The 19,464-nt window shown below is 32.4% G+C and overlaps 2 protein-coding genes across 2 annotated transcripts; one reads left to right on the top strand and one right to left on the bottom strand.

Annotated features, from left to right (window-relative positions):
• The first annotated feature begins 13,677 nt into the window (after nucleotides 1–13,677).
• On the top strand, nucleotides 13,678–16,592 carry LOC105803835 (uncharacterized). The gene is made up of 4 exons (XM_012636245.2): nucleotides 13,678–14,155; nucleotides 14,722–15,345; nucleotides 15,481–15,656; nucleotides 15,798–16,592. The coding sequence occupies exons 1-4, from the start codon at nucleotides 14,073–14,075 to the stop codon at nucleotides 16,394–16,396; spliced, it is 1,482 nt and encodes a 493-aa protein (XP_012491699.1). The 5' UTR covers nucleotides 13,678–14,072; the 3' UTR covers nucleotides 16,397–16,592.
• A 158-nt stretch (nucleotides 16,593–16,750) lies between these two features.
• Nucleotides 16,751–19,086, bottom strand: LOC105803836 (NEDD8-conjugating enzyme Ubc12). The gene is made up of 6 exons (XM_012636246.2): nucleotides 18,884–19,086; nucleotides 18,220–18,333; nucleotides 17,879–17,987; nucleotides 17,615–17,693; nucleotides 17,391–17,507; nucleotides 16,751–17,310 (listed from the first exon to the last, which is right to left on the bottom strand). Exons 2-6 carry the CDS (start codon nucleotides 18,326–18,328, stop codon nucleotides 17,173–17,175), a joined length of 552 nt encoding a protein of 183 aa, XP_012491700.1. The 5' UTR covers nucleotides 18,329–18,333; nucleotides 18,884–19,086; the 3' UTR covers nucleotides 16,751–17,172.
• Nucleotides 19,087–19,464: the final 378 nt, after the last annotated feature.

The raw sequence follows: 19,464 nt of genomic DNA, 5'->3' as shown, positions 1-19,464 counted from the left end.
TAATGCCTCATACCCTATTCCGGAGTTGAATACGGGTAAGGGGCGTTACAAGGTGAGCTTAACAAGCTCAGTGAATGTCGGGGTAACCATAAAGTATACACAATATCAAAGGTTAAACAAAAGCATACTACAACACATTCACATCCATATCCTAACCATGTCACGATAATATATTCACACTTCATTAAATCATAAAACTAGCATATACTCTCATGTATATCTACACTCAACTCATATTCAAATAATTTATTTTACAATAATTCATCAAGACTAATAACGTATACATGCTTTAGTAACTCATAAGTCTAGCTGATATATTCTCATGCATTCACGAGTTAAATGAAAATGACCCAAACTACAATTACATATGCAATTTACTATGAGAACATACTATCATTTTCATCGAACTTAAATCAACTTATTTAGCATATTATTTATATGCTTATGCAACCATCTCACATTGTATTATCACAATAAATAAGATCATATTTACACGATAATTTGGAACTTGAGGCTATGAAACATTAAAGTGGGCTCTACCACCATAAATCAGATACACAGATCTCTAACACACCGATTGACTCATAGACTCGAACATATCCCAAAAAGTGAAGCATAAAGCTAACACTCTGCAACACACCAAACATGTCCCGTTGAATGGAGCTTAGCTCACATTCCCTTATCTTTCCAAACATGTCTCAATGCCTCAATTCCCAAATCACATATACATATAGGTGAGTACTCACAACCCTATGGCATGCCAACTATATCCAATGGTTTTAAGAGATCATAATGTAACAACCCGTTTTTTAATGGTGTCAGAAACAGTGGTTTCGGGGCCACCAAAACCTGACGAGTAAGTTCGTAATTATTATTTAATATTATGAGTCAAATGTGATTTTTAAAAAGGTTTTTGATTTGATAATTTATGCTATATAAGTGATTTATTAAGTTCAAGTGGTTTTAGAAAATAAGGTATCAGAACCTTTTTCTTATAAACTGAGCCGTAAATATTTTTATAAATATCTACGAGTGTCACTATGGTGGTATTAAAGTTTTGTTAAGAAATTTTAATGTCGCAATGGTTAATTAATTAAAAGGATCAAATTAAAAAATGCATTCCTAGGACTCTGTTCTCAGAATTAGACTCGTAAATATTTTCAATAAATATTTACAAAGCTAGTTGTGTAGTTAATTAGGTTTCGATTAAGTGAATTTTCTTGAATTAAAAGTAATTAGGTATAAGGTCTAAATTGCATATAGGAGAAAATTGAATTTTAAATTAAAGAAAAGTAAAAGGACTAAAGAAGCAATTATGCCATTACTCATAAATGAGGTGGCATAAGTGTTTATTATTAAAAACTTTAAAGTTAAAATATATATTATAATATTATAAAATTATATCTTAATGTTTAAGTATATATATTATATATATATTATATTATATAATAATAAAACAAAGAAATAAAAGAAAAGAAAAAGAAATAGAGAAAGAAAGAGAAGTAAAATGAAGCGGAGAAAAGAAAGAAAGGAGAAAACTAGGGTTTCAAAGTTCCAAGTTCAATTGGTTAGTCAATTTAGTCCATTTTTCTTTAATTTTTTATATTTTGGAATCCGTATTAAATACTATCGACCCATGTCAAAATTTTAGAAATTATTGAGTTTTTAAATGTTGCTAATGTTGAATAATTTTAGTATTAGGGATTAAATTGATAGATTTTAAGTTAGAAGTAAAAATGATTAAATTGTAGAATAAGTTGTAAATTTTGAGTAATAGAGACTAAATTGTGAAAAATCAAAATTTAGGGATTTAAGTGAAATTAGAGAGTTAAATCTAGTTTAAAGTGGAAATTGATGAAAAAATAGAATTGATTGTGAAGAAATAAAACTAGTCTCAGTTTAGGGACTAAATTGGAATTTAGACAAATGTTGAGTAAAAATTGAAATATGAAATAAGAAATTGTATTGTATTGATTTGATGAGTTTTAATTGTTTTAATTCCGTAGCTAACGTTGTACCGGAATCCTCGACTAAAAAAGGGGAAGATAAAGTCGACGAGGAATAGCTCGAAATTTTTGGTTTGTATTTCTATAATCCGAATTTAGTTATTAATTGTTATAATTCAATTTAATGTATATGGTAAGTGTTGAGGTGAGAATTATTGTGTTTTGCAATTGAAATGGATTGATTTAGTATGTGATGAATTTATTGAATTTATATTGACTAAATTGGTATATATATTGAATATATTGATTATTTGAATTGAAATAAATATTGGTTGTATTTGAAAAGTGAATTAAAACCCTATTAATTGTATCGGGTTGAGTCAGATATAGATGGCATGTCATAAGATTGAAAGAGTTCAGGGATTTCTTCGACTTCGACTTCGATTTGATGAGACACTGGGTGTCAATTTACAACTTTGAATTATCCGATGAGACATTGGGTGCCAAACTGGTGTGTTTTGGTTGGATCTGTGTATCCGTCCGAGTTCGAGCTGTGTTAATAAGGGTAAATGAATAATAAAGTTTTCTAATTGATATTGAAATGGTATGGTATGAGAAATGGGAGTGAAATAGTAATTTGAAAATAAAATGTGAAATATGTTGCAAATATATGGAATATATGAGTTATATACTCATGAAATGACTATGGAATGGATATTGCAATTGTATAATGAAATATGAAATAAATTGTGAAAGCTATTTATATAGCAAGTATGAGAATTGAGATATTTGTGAAACAAATGGAATATGATATGGTTGTTGTAATAATTAAATATTAATATGTGTTTATATTTCAATTGTATATTTGTAATTTCTTATCTTTAAATATTCAAATTATAGAAATACCATTGTGTTTATACTTACTGTACGGTTTTGTTTCCCATGCGCAGGTTAGGTACTTAACTTTTGATCACTGATTCAGCATCCAACAACGATCCTGTAACGCCCCAAAAAAAATCCCTTATATAGTTATTTTTGTCTGTTTATGACACAAATATTTGTCAGCTTTAGTGGTTACGTGTTCTGGGAGTGTTTGGGAGGTCCCAAGCTCAAGCATTAGCTTGGGAAAATTTTTGGTTTTTAAATGAATAAACCTCTATCTCTAACCAGTAGGCTTATAAGTAAATGTTGGTAAAAAAATGACAAAATGGGCCTGCTGGTTTGGTGGCTAAGTGGTGTATTCGTATACTGGGGGTTAGGAGTTCGAGTCTCTGTGCGAGCGAAGGACTTATTTTTGCTAGATGCCGTGAAGGTGTTTGAGTGGAATCATAATTCTGAAGAGAGTGGGGTGAGTGTGGACGGTTTGGAGTGTTTGAAGGGTGTGGGGAAGTGTGGAAGTGAATTTAGGGATAAGGGGGAGAAAATTTGGGGATTTTGGGGGGAGAATATCCAAAATCTAATCATTTTTCTTTTATTCTGAAAAAAAGAGTCAGTTTTCTCTCCACCTTCCTGACAAATTTCGGCTTTGGCATTGGTTTTCTCTCAGTTTTTCCTGTCGACTGTTCTTCTTCTGTGGTGCCGAATATTGCTGTGATTTTTGGCTATTTTCTTTTCCCCTCTCCTTTCTTCTTTTTACTTTTCTCTTGGTTCTGTTGATTCCCTCTTTTCCTTTTTGCTTCCGATTTCTCTTGTTTCCTAGCCTTTTTCTTGTTACCGCAACTTGTTATCTCCATTGTGCTTTCATGCGTTGGTGGTAAGTTTCGTAACTGTGGTGTATTTTGGTTAATGGATTCTTGGTAATCGATCGACTGTTTCATTGATGAAGGTTAAGGGCTGGAGCGATTTGGTTAGTGTTGGAGCGGTGTGGTTCTGTTGTTACTTGCTTAGTAGGTAAGGTGGTTGTGTTTGTGAATTAGGGGAAGCTTTTCCTTTCTTTTGATTATGAAGATGTAATTTATTGTTAACATTGGGTCTTTTAGAATTGGCAGCGGTGAATTCTGGGAGTGCTGACCTGTCTTGTTCGTTTCCGCAGTGGGGGGTTGCTTGGTTTTGAAGGTAAGTAATGAATGGGTTGAATGAATCATTATCAATGTTTTGGTTTCGAATTAACTACGAATATTGGGCGTGTAGGAATATTGGGCCAGGCAGTGTGATCCACACGACCAAGGCCATTTTGGGCCGTATGGGCCACACAAGCGTGTGGGCCTACATAGGCATGCAACATGGGCCTGTGGGCCTATTTTCACTGATTGACTGCTAAGGTTGCACGAGTCGCCCAAGTCGACTGTGAGCCTACTGTAGGGTGGGTAAGTTTACTTAGACCCCTAATTGACTGAAATGATTGAAAGACTGTTATATGCCTATATAAGATAGATATGTATGTCTGTATGTTGAGCATGTTATATACACTATACTGATTATACATGATACCATGACATGTCTGTATGATGCATTGCATTGGGTTGGGAATTGATATTGATTGGAGGAAGCGTACTGAAAGGCTTCAAGCCTAACGACTCCTTTTTGCTATTTGATACTTATTTACGATTATCTGTATTGTCTGTTTGTTTGCATGGGGATTACACACTGAGTTTACGTAAACTCACCCTTTCTATTTAATCTGTATAAGTAATCCCCAGACATGGGTGGATCGGTGCGGCGGACGACTCAGCGGTGGCCACACGACTCATTTTTGCTATTTGATACTTATTTATGATTTTAAGTTTTATTTTGGGGTATTTTTCTGTAATAATGGCCTCTATGGATTTTTACCTAAAATTTGGATTTTATACTGTTTTCTGTTTATATCTACTAGAAGTAGGTAAAACTCGGGTTTTCAAAAGAGATGAATGTTTTATCAAAACACCACGCACACGCAAACTATTTTAAAAGCTTTCGCAAAGTATAGCGTTTTGGAAATGAATCACAATTTGAGAATTAATGAAAGATAATGATAAGTTCTAACGGATAACGGTTTTAACAATGATATGGTTTTCAAACGCACTTCCATGTGACATCGCTAGATTCAGCCATAACGTCCAGGCCGAATTTGGGGTGTTACAGATCCCGAACTCAAATGTGGTGATGTTTATCCTTTGTGTTGGCATGTACCTAGGGTGTCTAAATAATAGTTATTTTGTGGTTTGATTGTAAATGAGGTTATAAGTTTAATTTTGGTTGGTTTTATACATATAAATATGTGTTTGTTTTTGAAGCCATATTATGGCATGATAAATTGAACTAAATCTAGATAGGTGCATGTGAATTTAATTCTATGTTTAAGTGCTCATGAATTAGGCAAATTGATTTGGATTTGTTATGTTTATAATTTTGATTAAAATGATACTTTTATGACTTGTTTTTATGATATGAAATGTTTGAAATTTCTGTCCGTTTGATCTGTAAGCTCTGGTAATGCTCCGTAACCTAGTTCAGGCGAGGGATTCGGGTTGGGGGTGTTACACACAAGGCCAAAATATCCACAGTTACACATTTTTAATTATTGATTTAATGCACATCATCTCTGTTCATATTCATCAATTTACATCACAACTTGTACACAATGAATGCTTATCGAATTCACATTTAATTGCACTTTAAGTGGCACAATAATGCTCATTAAGCCATCACATATGTGTGCATTAAAATCAGTACGTCATATATCACATACAAATATTCTCACATATTACCTGTCATAATAATATCACATTCCACAATTCAACACATATATACTTATCGAAATTTCACTCACTTTTGCTACATATTTGCACTATTAACTTATCATTTTTACTGTCATTTGGCATGTATATCATGCCCACAACACAACAAAATTCACAATAGTCATCACACATGTCTCATATCACAATATCGCACCATAATAATCAATCCACAATTATTCACATAATTTTCCAAAATAAAATAAGGGCAATGGAAAGCTTACACTCAGAACTTAGGATAGGGGTTTGGGTTATTCCTAAGCTCCCAATTAATACTATGAATCGTGTCTACAAGTAGTGATTCCAAACACTTACCGATCACTCTTTTGCCTAATTGCTGAAAGTTTAAACTAGCTTTTCCTTACCTTTCGCCTTGCTCGTAGAAGGCTCCAATGGTTTCCATGCTTCAACAAGGTAAATCACACAACAACACAATCAACAATCAGCCAAAGACTCATTTCAAACAATCAAAACACAAGCCTAAGTTAAATTCTCTTGTAATCAAAACCTTCGACGTAGCAAATTTGAATTTCTATTATCTCGGTCTATACTTAATTTTTTTCTGCCTAAAATTGATTTTGTTCATCTAATTATTCACCTACTACTGATTCTCAACCTTTAAACTACTTAAAACTACCCAATTCATGGTATCAAAATTTTCGACATGTTTATGGCATTTTTTACGAAAATTCATTGAAATATTGGAAATCCTTAATGAAACTTTAAAGTAAGTTTAGAAACCTTCTAATCATATCAAAACTAATTGAAAAACACCTTGAAACCACATTTTTACCCAAAATATTGAAATCCACCATTAACGACCTAATTTTTGGCTTTTATTTAAAAAATGCTATTTATCGACTAGAAACTCAATTTAAAGGATCAAATAACATCAAAAACTAGTAAGGAAAAAAAATCTTTACCTTAGTTGATGAAAAACTAAACATTTGATCAAAAACTCAAAAAACCCAAAAATTCAACAATGGAGAAATTTATGGTGTTCTTGAATGTTTTTCTTGAAATACTATGGAGATTTATGGCTTGGGGAGTAGTAGAAATCTAAAGAATTAAGTTTGGGAATCAAAATTGAATAAAAGGAGCTTTAGAATGCAATGGACGGAAAAAAAAGTATGGAGAATAGACTAACGTGGGTTTTATAAAGATGAAGGGGGAAAATATGGTGAAAATTAAAATTTTGTTTAATTTCCTTTTAAAAAATCATAATTTAAACTCTTTTACAAATTAGTCCTTATTTCAAAATTGAAAGTCTTTTGAACATTATTTTAAAAAATTGATTTAATTTTCAAAAAGTCATAGACGAAAACAATTTCGGGTTACCATAATTCAAAATTTTCGAACCCATTCCGAGCCAAAATTTCTAATTTACCCTTAAAACTTCTAGGTCCAATATTGGGGTGTGACAATGATTACATGGTTTATATTAATTTGAATGTTAATTTTCTGTAGTTGCTCCGGCAATGACTTTAGCATCCTGTAATTCAGACCCAGCGATTGGGTCGGCCAAGGGGTGTTACATTTAGACCTGGTATCTTCTTTTAATCAAATTCTTCTTATTCTACACTCGTCAATTTAGTCATTGTACCATTTATTACAACTTAATCAATTTAATTACTAAATAATCTCATTTTTTAGTCTTCTGTTAATCTTATAATTTCCTCGTTAAATTTTTTGGGCAGCTCGATTTAGCGAATTCAATCTCAAAAATGACTTTTTCAAGACTGACGAAAATTGGGTCGTTACATATTCCTTGTTGAGCTAGGTGAACTGATCTAAGTTAGATTTAAGTATATGTGCTAACCTTTCTTGAATCGAATCAAAAACTAATTCCTCTTAATTATCTAATCAAACTTTAAATAATTGTTTTTAATATTAATTAATTCAATTAAATAACTTCACAATACAATTCTAGTTCTATTAAAATCATATCAACTTTATTGTATTAGAATCAATGTGCAAATTAATTTACTTGTTTGAATAAAGTATAACAACGATGAAGATTCAAAATTTTCATTTTGGACTCAATTATTTATTTATTTTCATCCAATTAAATGTTACCCAAAGAAATTAAATTAAATTTCATGTCATCTCTTGCCTTATTGAGAAAATGTATTTATTGTGGAGGGTAATTCATGCAATCTATTATGCTATCCATGCAGAGTTATAATGAGCTAGTAGAGGGACAGATCGAACTTAGATAATTGGGGCTTAAATAATAGGCTAAACTACACCGCAGGTCACTCTAAAATAGCGTTGTTCCTATTTTGGTCACCCTAATTTTTTTTTCATTTTAGTCACTCCAATTAAGAAATTGCTCAAATTGGTCACTGCCATTAAAAATTTTGTCGAATTACTAACGAATTGTTGATGTGGCATTTTTTACTTTTGACTAAAGCTAGGGATCTTTCTGTAATTAGTCCAAAACACTTTTTTTTGGTTTATTTGCATTATGAAGACTTCAATGGTGGAATAATCAACTTTTGAATTCTTTTTAAGAAGAGGGAATCCAACTATGACGATAGACCATGGCCCCACCTTTTCCAATGAGCCCACCGGCCTCTCTACCACCATCGACTATCACGACAACGTTGTCTCTATTATTACTTCAAGTAAAGCTTCACTTTTTTACTTCTATTTTTTTTTGACAATTATATTTTTCTGCAATTTGGAAAAGAAACCTATGTGATTTGAATAATTTGAAGCTGAAATAAAACCATGAAATATGTAGGAATAGAATTAATGTTTGGAATGGATTTTCTACTTTTAAGAATCCAAGAGCATTGGTTTTAGGAAGTAAAATAGTGGTCATGGTTGTCCATCACATAGAAAGTAAATTTAATTAAGAAACACACGCTTTTTCTTTGTTAAAATCAATAGTATGCTTTTGAAAATATCTAAGCTTAAGTTTTGTGTTTACTTATTCATTAGTTAGTGGTCTTTCTAGATCATAAATTTTTTTTCCTTTTGGCCTTAGTTGTTTTGTATCCTTAAGTTTTTCTATATTTGGGGTTTTAGGATTATGATTAATGTTATTTCATTTGTAAAAGAATGTAACAATAATGGACGATTAATTGCTTTGCAGAAACTAATTCTCTAAATGTGGAAATTTTGATGTGATTTTGTAGTTGGTGGGCTTATCGGAAAGGTGGGGTCATGGTTCGTCATCACCGTTGTTGGATTCTCTCTTCCTAAAGAGTATTCAAATGTTGGTGATGCCACCATTGAAAGCTTCATGTTGCAAATAAACCAAAAAAAATGTTTTAGACTAATTATAGAGAGGCCCCTAGCTTTAGTAAAAAATTTAAAAAATGCCACATTAGCAATACATTAGTGAATTAACAAAATTTTTAATCGCAATGATCAATTTAAGCAATTTTCTAATTAGAGTAACTAAATTGACAAAAAAAATTAGAGTGGCCAAAATAAGAACGACACTATTTTAGGGTGACCTACGGCGTAGTTTACGCTAAATAATTTATAATTAAGTTTTGACTCTTCATCGATTAATTAGAAAGTTATTTAGCCACAAAATCAATCTACTAAAAGTACGATGATTAATTTCCATGTCTGATACAATTAAGAAAGCTACATATATTAAGCTTTTGTCCAATGACTTTATCATATGTGTGTTACCCTCATAGGATATTCTTGATCCCTTTAGGTTAAAATTTCTCACCTAATTCTATCCATTTTATGTCAAGACCACCATTATATCTTCCTCAATGTAAACTATCATTACTCATAATTATAATGATTAATCATTCGTCTTAGACAAATAACTCATAACCACATTCCAATTTCATAATTCATACAAGGCCAATGAAAGGATACCATTTACTTTATATTTAAGCTATGATTCCAATAATGTGAATGAAGTCATGCCATGCACAAGTCATGTCAATGTACCCAATATACCAACAATCTACCCGAGCATAGGTTTCAATACACTAAAGCACATAAGTAATATACTATTCACTTACTCAAGGATTAACCACACCATGAACATCACAAGTGAATAAGTCCATAAATTAATTTAGGAAAATTTTAACTTGGTTTTAATATGATGTTATTGTCAATCTAGACAATTGTGTGTGTGTGTCAATTTCTGGAAGTCATTCCTGCTACAATCGCCAAGACAAGTTATCTTTGTAATTGGACTTATATGTGACATAATAGTCCCCTATTATTTGAACCATTAGCTCAATCTGATTCTATGGACTATGGACAATTTAGATTGTCTACTTCTATAAGTTGCCTTCTTACATTATAATTTGTTCATATAATGTAACTTAATATTAGTTAAATTTGTTAGACAAAACACGTTAGTGAACAAAATAATTAAATATAAATAAGCACATATGAAATAAAATATAAATAGAATGGTTTATAATTAATTTATCAAATACTAAAATCAAATAAAACCATACTAAAAAGTTGAAATAAAGAAGAATCGAGATTTTATGAAACGCTGAGGCCTATGAAACACAATTTTCTTAAGATAGGTTCGGCCGCTCGTACGGTACTTGGAGAAATATTGGTCAAATGTCTCCCAAGATACAACAACAACAGTGATCAAAGTAGTAGCACCTCTACAATGATCAATGAACGAAATTTATCTTTTTCTATTACCGGAACATTTGAAAAATACGGAGAGGAAAAGGAAGAGTTTTAAAATGAATAGAATTTCTGTATAAGAAATTATTAGAATGTGTGTGTAATCCTAATCCTACAAAATACACAACCTTTTATAGGCATTTAGGATAGTGGAAAATTTGGAAATAACCATAAAATTTGGCATTAAGGAGCCGTCGGGTTTGGAACTGTACCCCTTGCGCGCAAGGTAGGGTTACAAGCTTATTCATTCAATTACCCTTCAAGAGGGTTCACATATATAAACACATCTCACACTTTGGTATTTAACCAATGTGGGATCTAAGCCTTTATTTTTCCTCAACAATATTTCCAAGTAGTTTAATTTGAGCATCAATTTCTCATTCATCACTCAACCATTTTGAGCATATGATATACCATTGTAAAGGTCTCATAGAGTAGAATATGAAACCATAATTTTATGATTCAACTCTCCAACTTTACCTATTGAGAATATGCCTCAAAGTTCCCATAAAACTAATTTTTCCAACAAAATTAAAGGTAATCAAGGAGCTTATATTTACTTATACATTTTACTTTTTATGAAGAATCTTTGAGGATAGTTATACAAATATTAATAAAATGAAAATATGATAATTTTATTTACTCAATCAATCCAAAAAATTACAAGTAGTCATAATGAAATCACTACACTAAGGGCACAAATCCTAACAATATCTCACTTGCCCTGATAAAGTAAATAAGTCATATTTTGCATTCTCATACCCTTAACATATTTCTTCAAATTGATTTTATCCATCAGAGTTTTGGTAAATAGATCCGTAAGGTTGTCCTTCGATGTAATTTTGACTATATCTACAATTTTGTTGGCTACCGCCTCTCGTATACTATGATATTTGCAACCAATATGCTTTCTCCTTTTGTGATTCCTTGTTCCCTTATTATTAGCTATTGTTGCACTATTATCGTAATATACTGTGATCGGATTTTCCATAGTAAGAATGAAATTAAGATCTATTAAGAACTTTTAAAGCTAGACTATTTCTTTTATGCACATATTCAGCCTCCAAAGTAGAGTCAGTAGTAGAAGTCTACTTCACACTACACCAAACCACGGCTTCGCTGCCTAGGACAAATACAAAAACTAATGTCAATTTCCTTAATCCTCTACGTGTTTGGAAGTTTGAATTAGTATATCCAAGGGGTATTAAGTTCCTGTTAGAGTATACAAGGATATAATCTCTTATTCTTCGTAAATACTTGAGTATATGCTTAAAAATTTGTCAATGTTTGAGCCCAAGTATCATGAAAGCATAGTATATGTAAAACTTCTTACAATCGACATATATTTAGAACTTTTCTAATATATTATCTTTCTTCTTCTGTCTTAGGAAAATCAATCAAAGAAAGATGAAAAACCCGATACAAAAGGCTGTGCTTCCTTCTTCTCATTAGACATTGCAAAACATTTCAAAATTTCATCAATGTACGAAGCTTGAGATAATTGTCATCATTTTGTTCCCTTGATCTTTATAGATGCGAAATTAGCTTTAACCATTAATGCCAAATCGTTGAGTTAGCCAACCAATGATAATGTTCCCACGTCATTCCTAATGAGTAGAATGTCATCGACATATAGAATAACAAAAATTATCTTTTCATCCTTATACATTTATAAACATAAGGTTCATCAACTTTTGTTTAAATCCAAAAGTTTTTTCAGGTTAATATTCAACTCAAAATTTTTGTGTATAAAGATAACTCCTAATATTATTAGTTAATTATGATTTTTATCAAATTAATCTAAACTCGGATTAAACACTATAATATTAACATCATTACTTTCAAGTATCAAAATATATAACTTTTGCTAAATACATATATCACTAGGCGTGAGCAAAACTCGATTTGACTCAAAAAAATTGAAAAACAAATTCGAATTTCGAGTTAAACATATTGAGTTATTTAGTCAACTTGAATTTTTTCGAATTTCTAGTTCGAATCGAGTTTGGTTTTCGAATATGAATAATTCGAATAAACCAAATATCAAATTATAATATTTTACATTTTTACCTCAAACTCTCAAACCTCCTTATTTCCCCCAAAATTTTTACTCCTTCCCACTTTCCCCCCAAAACTTTTACTCCTCTCCCATCTCACCCCCCTTCTACCCCAAACCCATTCCCCCTCCCAAATTTTACTCCCCATTTACTTCCCCCTCCCCAAATTTTACTCTCTCAATCCTCAAAACTTTTATTTTCCCCTAAACTTTTACTTATCACCTTTTACCCTAAAATCAAAAATTAAAATTGTCCAAAAAATCTCTAAACCTAAATAGTAATAATTTTATTTATATCTTTTGTCAAAAGATAATTTTATTTATATCTACTATTTATATTATTAAAATAAATTTCACATTTTTACTATTTATATTATTGAATTGTTTAATCATATTGAATCTATAAATTTTATTAAAATTGATTTATTGATGATGCTATAAAATATTTGTGTTAAAATTTTATTTTGGTAATAATTTCACATTTTATCTTTAAGATAACTTTTATTAAAAATATATTTTTTACATTTAATATATTTTTTAATTTCAAAATACATAGTGACAAAAATCATAAGATAATTGAAGCAACTAAGCAAGCAGAGAAGGGGATGAAAGTTAATAACAAATTTGATTACGGTGGCTGATAGTGATTATAAGGACCCAAAATTATTATTTTTTAATTTAACTGAAACAAATATATTAGATTCGAAATTTGAGAAAATTTCAAATCGAGTTAAGATGATAAAATATGATTCGCCAACTCGATTAACTCGAAATTTTTTTATTTGATTCGATTGAACGCTCACCCCTATATACCACATTGGACAAAAGCAAACATATACCGCATTAAGAAAAGTAACAAACTCAAGCACCAAATGATTATTAAGACATTTAAAATGAATTTCTTTATAATTTATACATTAATTTTACTTAAGTAAAACTGGTTTTATGTATCTTTATTTATGCACATATTTATGCACGGATTCCTAAGTTTAGTTCTCTCTTGAAATAGTTTAACTACATAAAAATATGGATTAAATGAGAAGTGAAATGATAAAAATATATGTATTTAAATAGTTAATTAACATGATGAGTTATCTCTTATAAAAAATATTATTTTAATAATTTAACTCTAGTCTAATATATTCTATCCTACAAGTACACTTCACTTATTTATAAAAATGTTTTGGGACATTTAACTATTAATGGAAGGTCAATGACCAAAAAACCCGAGCCCCTTTATAGGGAGGAAAAAAATTAAAAAGAAGTCCTTAAAGGACATGATACTACATATCCTGGAATTATGACACCACCAATCTCCGCAATCCAAGTGTAGTTTAGATCCCAGACTTATGCATCAAGCCCGCGCTTTAGAATGTAACCTCTCCCGCAACCGGATAAACTAAACTAGCTTTCTTTCATTTTCCTTGCTTCGCCAACTTTGATTTTTCCATCCAAAATACTAGTTTTATTTTAAGAGTTTGGGCTTTTGTCCTTTTTGTTAACCGTGTAACTTCATTAATTATTTTTCAATAAATAATAATTAAATATTATATTGTTTGCATTGACCGGGAATCGAATATTTTTATTTTGGGGTAATTCCTGATGAGTCCCTGGATGGTCGGAGTCTTATTGTTTCAACAAGGCAAGTGGGTGTTCCAGATCCATCATCGAAGCTGGAAATACATATTTCCAGGATTTTAGGGAGTTTTTCTTGGTTGTTTTATGGGCTTAAATCGAAGCCGTTTAAGATCTTCTGCTCCGTTTCACTCCAAGCCTTTGTTTCGTAGACATCTTCAATCCATGAAGTAAGTTCCTTTTTCCAAATCTTTGTCCTTTTTCTTTTTTCCTGATTTTTGAGGCACTTATTGTTTGATTATTTGTTGATTATGGGATCTGGGTACTCGGATATATATAGCAAAGTCAAAAAGCTTTTTTAAAGGGGCATTTTATGTTCTTAGATAAGCAAATGAAGCATTAGCAAATTGATATTTACCATAATTATTCTATTTTAGTTGCTTTTTTTTTATGTCATAATAATGTACCAAAAACTCAGAGATATCCTTGTCAAAGGATACTTTATTTTTCTTAGGAAGCTGTTTTCCTTGTTTATGGAATTTGGCCAATGTAGGCCTTGGCTTCCACTTTTTGAATCTTTTATTGGAGATTCCTAGATATGTTTGATTTTTGGTTACTTTTGTAATGTCAACTGGTTGCAAAAGAAAGCTTCTTCAATTGTTACTACTTCAATATGTGCATATTCAGATATACATATCCTCAATGCTTTCCCCTTTTCTATGTAATTTACCTTTGTTGGAAATGCTTTTTTTTTTTGTGTTGAATCTACTGGTGATATACTTTTAACATTCCACAGAACTAGAAAGATTTTCGGCGTTTCACTTTCTATCCTCCTTATAAACTTGGCTGCCATTATGGAACGTGCTGATGAAAACCTCCTTCCATCTGTCTACAAAGAAGTTAGTGAAGCTTTCAATGCTGGGCCATCCGATCTTGGGTATCTCACCTTCATAAGGAACTTCGTGCAGGGCCTGGCATCTCCCTTGGCTGGCGTACTCGTAATTAACTATGATCGCCCTACTGTTCTCGCTATAGGTACGATGTGCTGGGCCTTATCGACTGCTGCAGTGGGTGGAAGCCAACAGTTTCATCAGGTTGCAATGTGGAGAGCAGTTAATGGCTTTGGACTGGCAATTGTAATACCAGCACTTCAGTCTTTTATCGCTGATAGTTACATGGATGGTGTGAGAGGGGCTGGATTTGGGCTGCTAAGCCTTGTTGGCACCTTGGGCGGCATCGGTGGTGGTGTTGTTGCTACCGTAATGGCTGGTCAGCAGTTCTGGGGTACGCCTGGATGGCGTTGTGCCTTCATTTTGATGGCAACGTTAAGTTCATTCATAGGACTCCTTGTGTTCCTATTTGTTGTTGATCCTAGGAAAACAGTTAGTGTCAATCATGATGCCAGAATTAATTTAGAAAGGTACTAATTGCTCATTCGAAGGTTTTCGTTTTTATCTGTTTCAGTATCTTATCACCATCTAAATTTAGTTTTTAGGGTTTGGCATTTTGATATTTTCATATATTGTTTTGGTGACTCAGCTGCTTTCTTTTGCAGGGATGAGTTGGTAGAAAAAGGGAATGGTCGTGTCTCGTCTGTTTGGTCCGAGTCCTGGATGGCTACGAAAGCTGTTATTAAAATTCCAACTTTTCAGATAATTGTCTTGCAGGGAATTATTGGTTCACTACCATGGACTGCCATGGTGTTCTTTACCATGTGGTTTGAACTAATTGGTACACAAATTCTAACCCATTTTCTTGGTTCTTTTTGGCACGCCAGAAAAATGGTCGAATGCTACATAGTTTGCCGAATCACTGGTTTAGTGCTTGATGTTTGATACCTTTGGGTCTTTTTTTTTTTTCCTTGTTTCTCAGGTTTTGATCATAATTCTACAGCAGCACTTTTAAGTCTTTTTGCTATCGGATGTGCGATGGGATCCTTTCTTGGTGGGGTAATAGCAGATAGATTGTCACAAATTTACCCCCATTCTGGGCGTATTATATGTGCACAATTCAGTGCCTTCATGGGCATACCATTCTCATTGTTCCTTCTTAAAGTGATCCCACAATCAGTGAGCAGCTATTACACCTTTGCTATAACCCTGTTTATGATGGGCTTAACCATCAGTTGGAATGCCACGGCTGCAAATGGTCCTATGTTTGCCGAAGTCGTCCCTTCTAAACATAGGACAATGATCTATGCATTCGACCGTGCTTTTGAAGGATCGTTTTCATCTTTCGCAGCTCCCTTGGTAGGTATCCTATCAGAGAAAATGTTTGGTTATGATTCAAAATCTATTGATCCGATCAATGGTTCTCCACGCGAGGCATTTGCTTTGTCCAGAGGGCTACTATCAATGATGGCAATTCCATTTGGTTTGTGTTGTTTGTGTTACACGCCGTTGTACAAACTCTTCAGGCGAGACCGTGAAAATGTTAGATTGGCGGCTGTGAAAGAGGAAGAGATGATTTGATCGAATACTTGGTTATTTTCTGAGATCTTGGTTCACAATTTCTTTCCACTATGAGGCAGACATATACTACCTTCTATGGCAACATCTTTCTCATGAAGTTCCACTAACTTGTCAAGAAATTCATTATTATGCTGGTCATACATTGCCAGCCTGTAAGTGTAGAACCATTGCGATTTTATTATAAACCATTTCTCTATCAGCTGCCTTGATTATAGGCTTTTATATATAACTTAAAGGCACATTGGAATTATATCTCATCCTGTAAGCTAATAAGCAGAATTAAGAGGTCTAAATAACATGCAATTGTAACCTAAGGTGCATGCATAAAAAAAGGATTCATTTCAAAGATGGCTCTGAAGATGAAATCTGGTTCAGGAATTATTTTGATTATGGGAATGATTTGTTGCTCAATGTTCAACAAGCACCTAAATCCTTGCACTCAAAGCAAAAACAGGCTAAAGAAAGAAACAAAGAGAGGTATTCACTTTCAGAAAGAGAGAGAGAGAGAGAGATGTCACACAATATGCAAGTGCATGAAATTCGGTCTATTGTCTCTATCCTAGTTCCACATTGAGACTATATGCCACAGATTCTTACAACAGCATTGGGAAAAGCTAGAGTGAAACATTGTTGGAATTTTTATCCGGTTGGTCTTGCAGGAAAAGTGAGAAAATCAAAGCAGACAATAGAGGGCAATTTGCAGGTAAATTATACAACCCATGGAAGCTCAAGTGTTTATGACGTGTGCATTTGCGCATTCAGCGACCTTGCTAAAGCTAGACACACCGTGGGAAAAAGGTTTGCCCAACATACCCGCCAGACATTGCCCTCCTCACATTGGATTCAAACATCTTTGGATTATCCCTCAACACTGCAGCAGCTTCATGATTGAGGGGATCCTCATAATTCGGTTCCTGCACACAAAATTCAAAGATTCAGATATCAGATGGCAGCAAATCCATAGAATTATGGCTATAAATATACTAGGCATTACCGTGAAAAGATGATATAAACCATAGATTATAGTGTTTATATTGAGCACCGGTTTCCAATCTTCACGTAAGATGTTAAGGCAAACATTTCCTTCCAAATCAATATTTGGATGGTAGACCTGGATATTCGAGTGCAACATGATACAAGCCAGGTTATAACCAAAAGCATGCGAGACCACAGCATGAATTTAGAAAACAAACATAAAAATAAGGTAATCCAGACTACCTTGGTCTTGCACTTAACTTTGGGTGCCTCATGCGGATAGACGGGTGAAACTTGAAAGGAGAATAAAAATGTGCCACCGCTGTAACAGCAGCAGCCAATCAGTTTTATACTTATAGCATTATTAATATAAGAAGATGAACGTAAAAAAACTCTTATAAGCATGTCATGTCTTCTCCAATAAACAAAAACTTTAACCAAAAAATTTGTGCTAGAGATCAAAAGAAAACTTGTGTTAAAATAAGAGGCATGAAAGAAATTCCTTACAAATAATATCCTTCATCGGGTCGAATTGAAACCTCAAAATTCATCAGGTTATCCTTTCCATTTGGAAATGTTATAGCACAAGATTTGGGTAAGTTAAGCTCAGAAATATCTACACGTAGAAAGACAAAGTAAAACATGAGAATCACACTTGGATCAAACACCAGATGCTCTTGAGCCAATAGATTCAGTGCTAGAACAACATATAGTTGAATAGATCAGTAAAGCTGAAGAATATCAGCAATAACACACCAAAAGCACCAAATCATAAAAAATAATGGATCTTCATCATAGAACTAAAGGAAATTTAAACAACTCAATCCCATTAAATATGTGAAGCAAACCTTTGTGCAAACGCAACTCTCCTGGACTTTGCTTTTTGGTAGGAGCTCCCCCATTTGCATTTTCAGCAAGTTCTCTCTGCTTTTCCTTTACTTTAAACAGCCGAATCATAACTCCTACATATATATTAAAATTTAAAGTGAACCGATTCATTTCCATAGCCTTAATATCAAATTCCGGTTACCGCAGCAAAGCAATATCCATTCAAAATCTAAAGATTCAAAATCAAAGCATTAAAACAAAAACACTTGGTTCTTAACAAACCCTAACTGAAAAATCTAGCCTTTATTATCAAATTCGATTTCCATACTTTTGAGCTGTTGACGATCAGAATCCGTTTTCTTTTAATAAGATCACTCATTTACCTGATCCGAAGCTATTTAACTAGACTAATTTAAAACTACTTCAAAAAACAAAAGAAGTGCCTCTTTTTTTTCCCCATCTTTGCAATAATAGAATTTGAACAACAAAAAGAGATTCAAAATGAAATTAATTCTCACAGATCATAATTCAAGAAACAACTAGTTGCAAAAATAGAAGAGATCGTTAAAGAAAAGAGAAAATGAATCTAACAAAAGACTTAAGTAATCAACGCCGATTAAAAGAGCAAGTGAGAAAAAAAGAAAAGAAAAGGTAGTGTGTTGGATTTATGAGATTGTAACAAACCTGTTGGAGGAAAAGGCGAAGAAAGAAAAGAACTAAGGGATCTTTATTGTTTTAAAGAAAAAAGCAGAAACTAAGGGGAAATTGATGAAGAGAAGGGACAAAAGGAGGGGGATTTGGATATCGATGCCTGAAGGGAAAGTAAAGGAAAGAGAGAGAAAGGAAATGACACGAAAGCTGGAGTGGAGGATGGACCCACTTGTTTTGGGTTTTTCTTTGGTGAAAAACTAGCGTCTGCAGTTTTGCGGCCTTATATTTGTAATCAAACCAAAACATTCAACGACATTTCACCGAGATAGTTTTAGGCCAATTCTTCAAGAGTGCTTGGTTTAAAATTTAATTGTTTAACATTACTGTTAAAAAGTGATTTTAAAAAATAAAATATCTATTTTAGACATGTTATTATCAAGTAATAAATATGTATTTAAATAATATTTAAATTATTTAATATTATTATATTTTAGTAATAATATAAAAAATTATTATAACTTGTTGTTAATATTTTATATATGAAATATAAATTGTAAATATTTTAAGTAATAAATATTAATTATTTATAAAATTTAATTAGAATATATAAACTA

The sequence above is a fragment of the Gossypium raimondii genome, chromosome 11 (genome assembly GCF_025698545.1).
Source record: "Gossypium raimondii isolate GPD5lz chromosome 11, ASM2569854v1, whole genome shotgun sequence".
In the NCBI taxonomy this organism is placed as follows: Eukaryota; Viridiplantae; Streptophyta; class Magnoliopsida; order Malvales; family Malvaceae; genus Gossypium; species Gossypium raimondii.
The sequence above is the reverse complement of the archived record's forward strand: the minus strand, read 5'-3'. Positions and strand labels throughout refer to the sequence as shown.

Excerpts from the sequence above, each read along its gene's own strand:
- LOC105803835 (XM_012636245.2), top strand. The coding sequence starts at position 14,073 with ATGGGCTTAAATCGAAGCCGTTTAAGATCTTCTGCTCCGTTTCACTCC. Across the intron at positions 14,156-14,721 it reads AGACATCTTCAATCCATGAA|AACTAGAAAGATTTTCGGCG; the intron begins GTAAGTTCCTTT and ends AACATTCCACAG. Across the intron at positions 15,657-15,797 it reads CATGTGGTTTGAACTAATTG|GTTTTGATCATAATTCTACA; the intron begins GTACACAAATTC and ends CTTGTTTCTCAG.
- LOC105803836 (XM_012636246.2), bottom strand. The coding sequence starts at position 18,328 with ATGATTCGGCTGTTTAAAGTAAAGGAAAAGCAGAGAGAACTTGCTGAA. Across the intron at positions 17,988-18,219 it reads AGAGTTGCGTTTGCACAAAG|ATATTTCTGAGCTTAACTTA; the intron begins GTTTGCTTCACA and ends TTCTACGTGTAG. Across the intron at positions 17,508-17,614 it reads AAGTTAAGTGCAAGACCAAG|GTCTACCATCCAAATATTGA; the intron begins GTAGTCTGGATT and ends TCGAATATCCAG.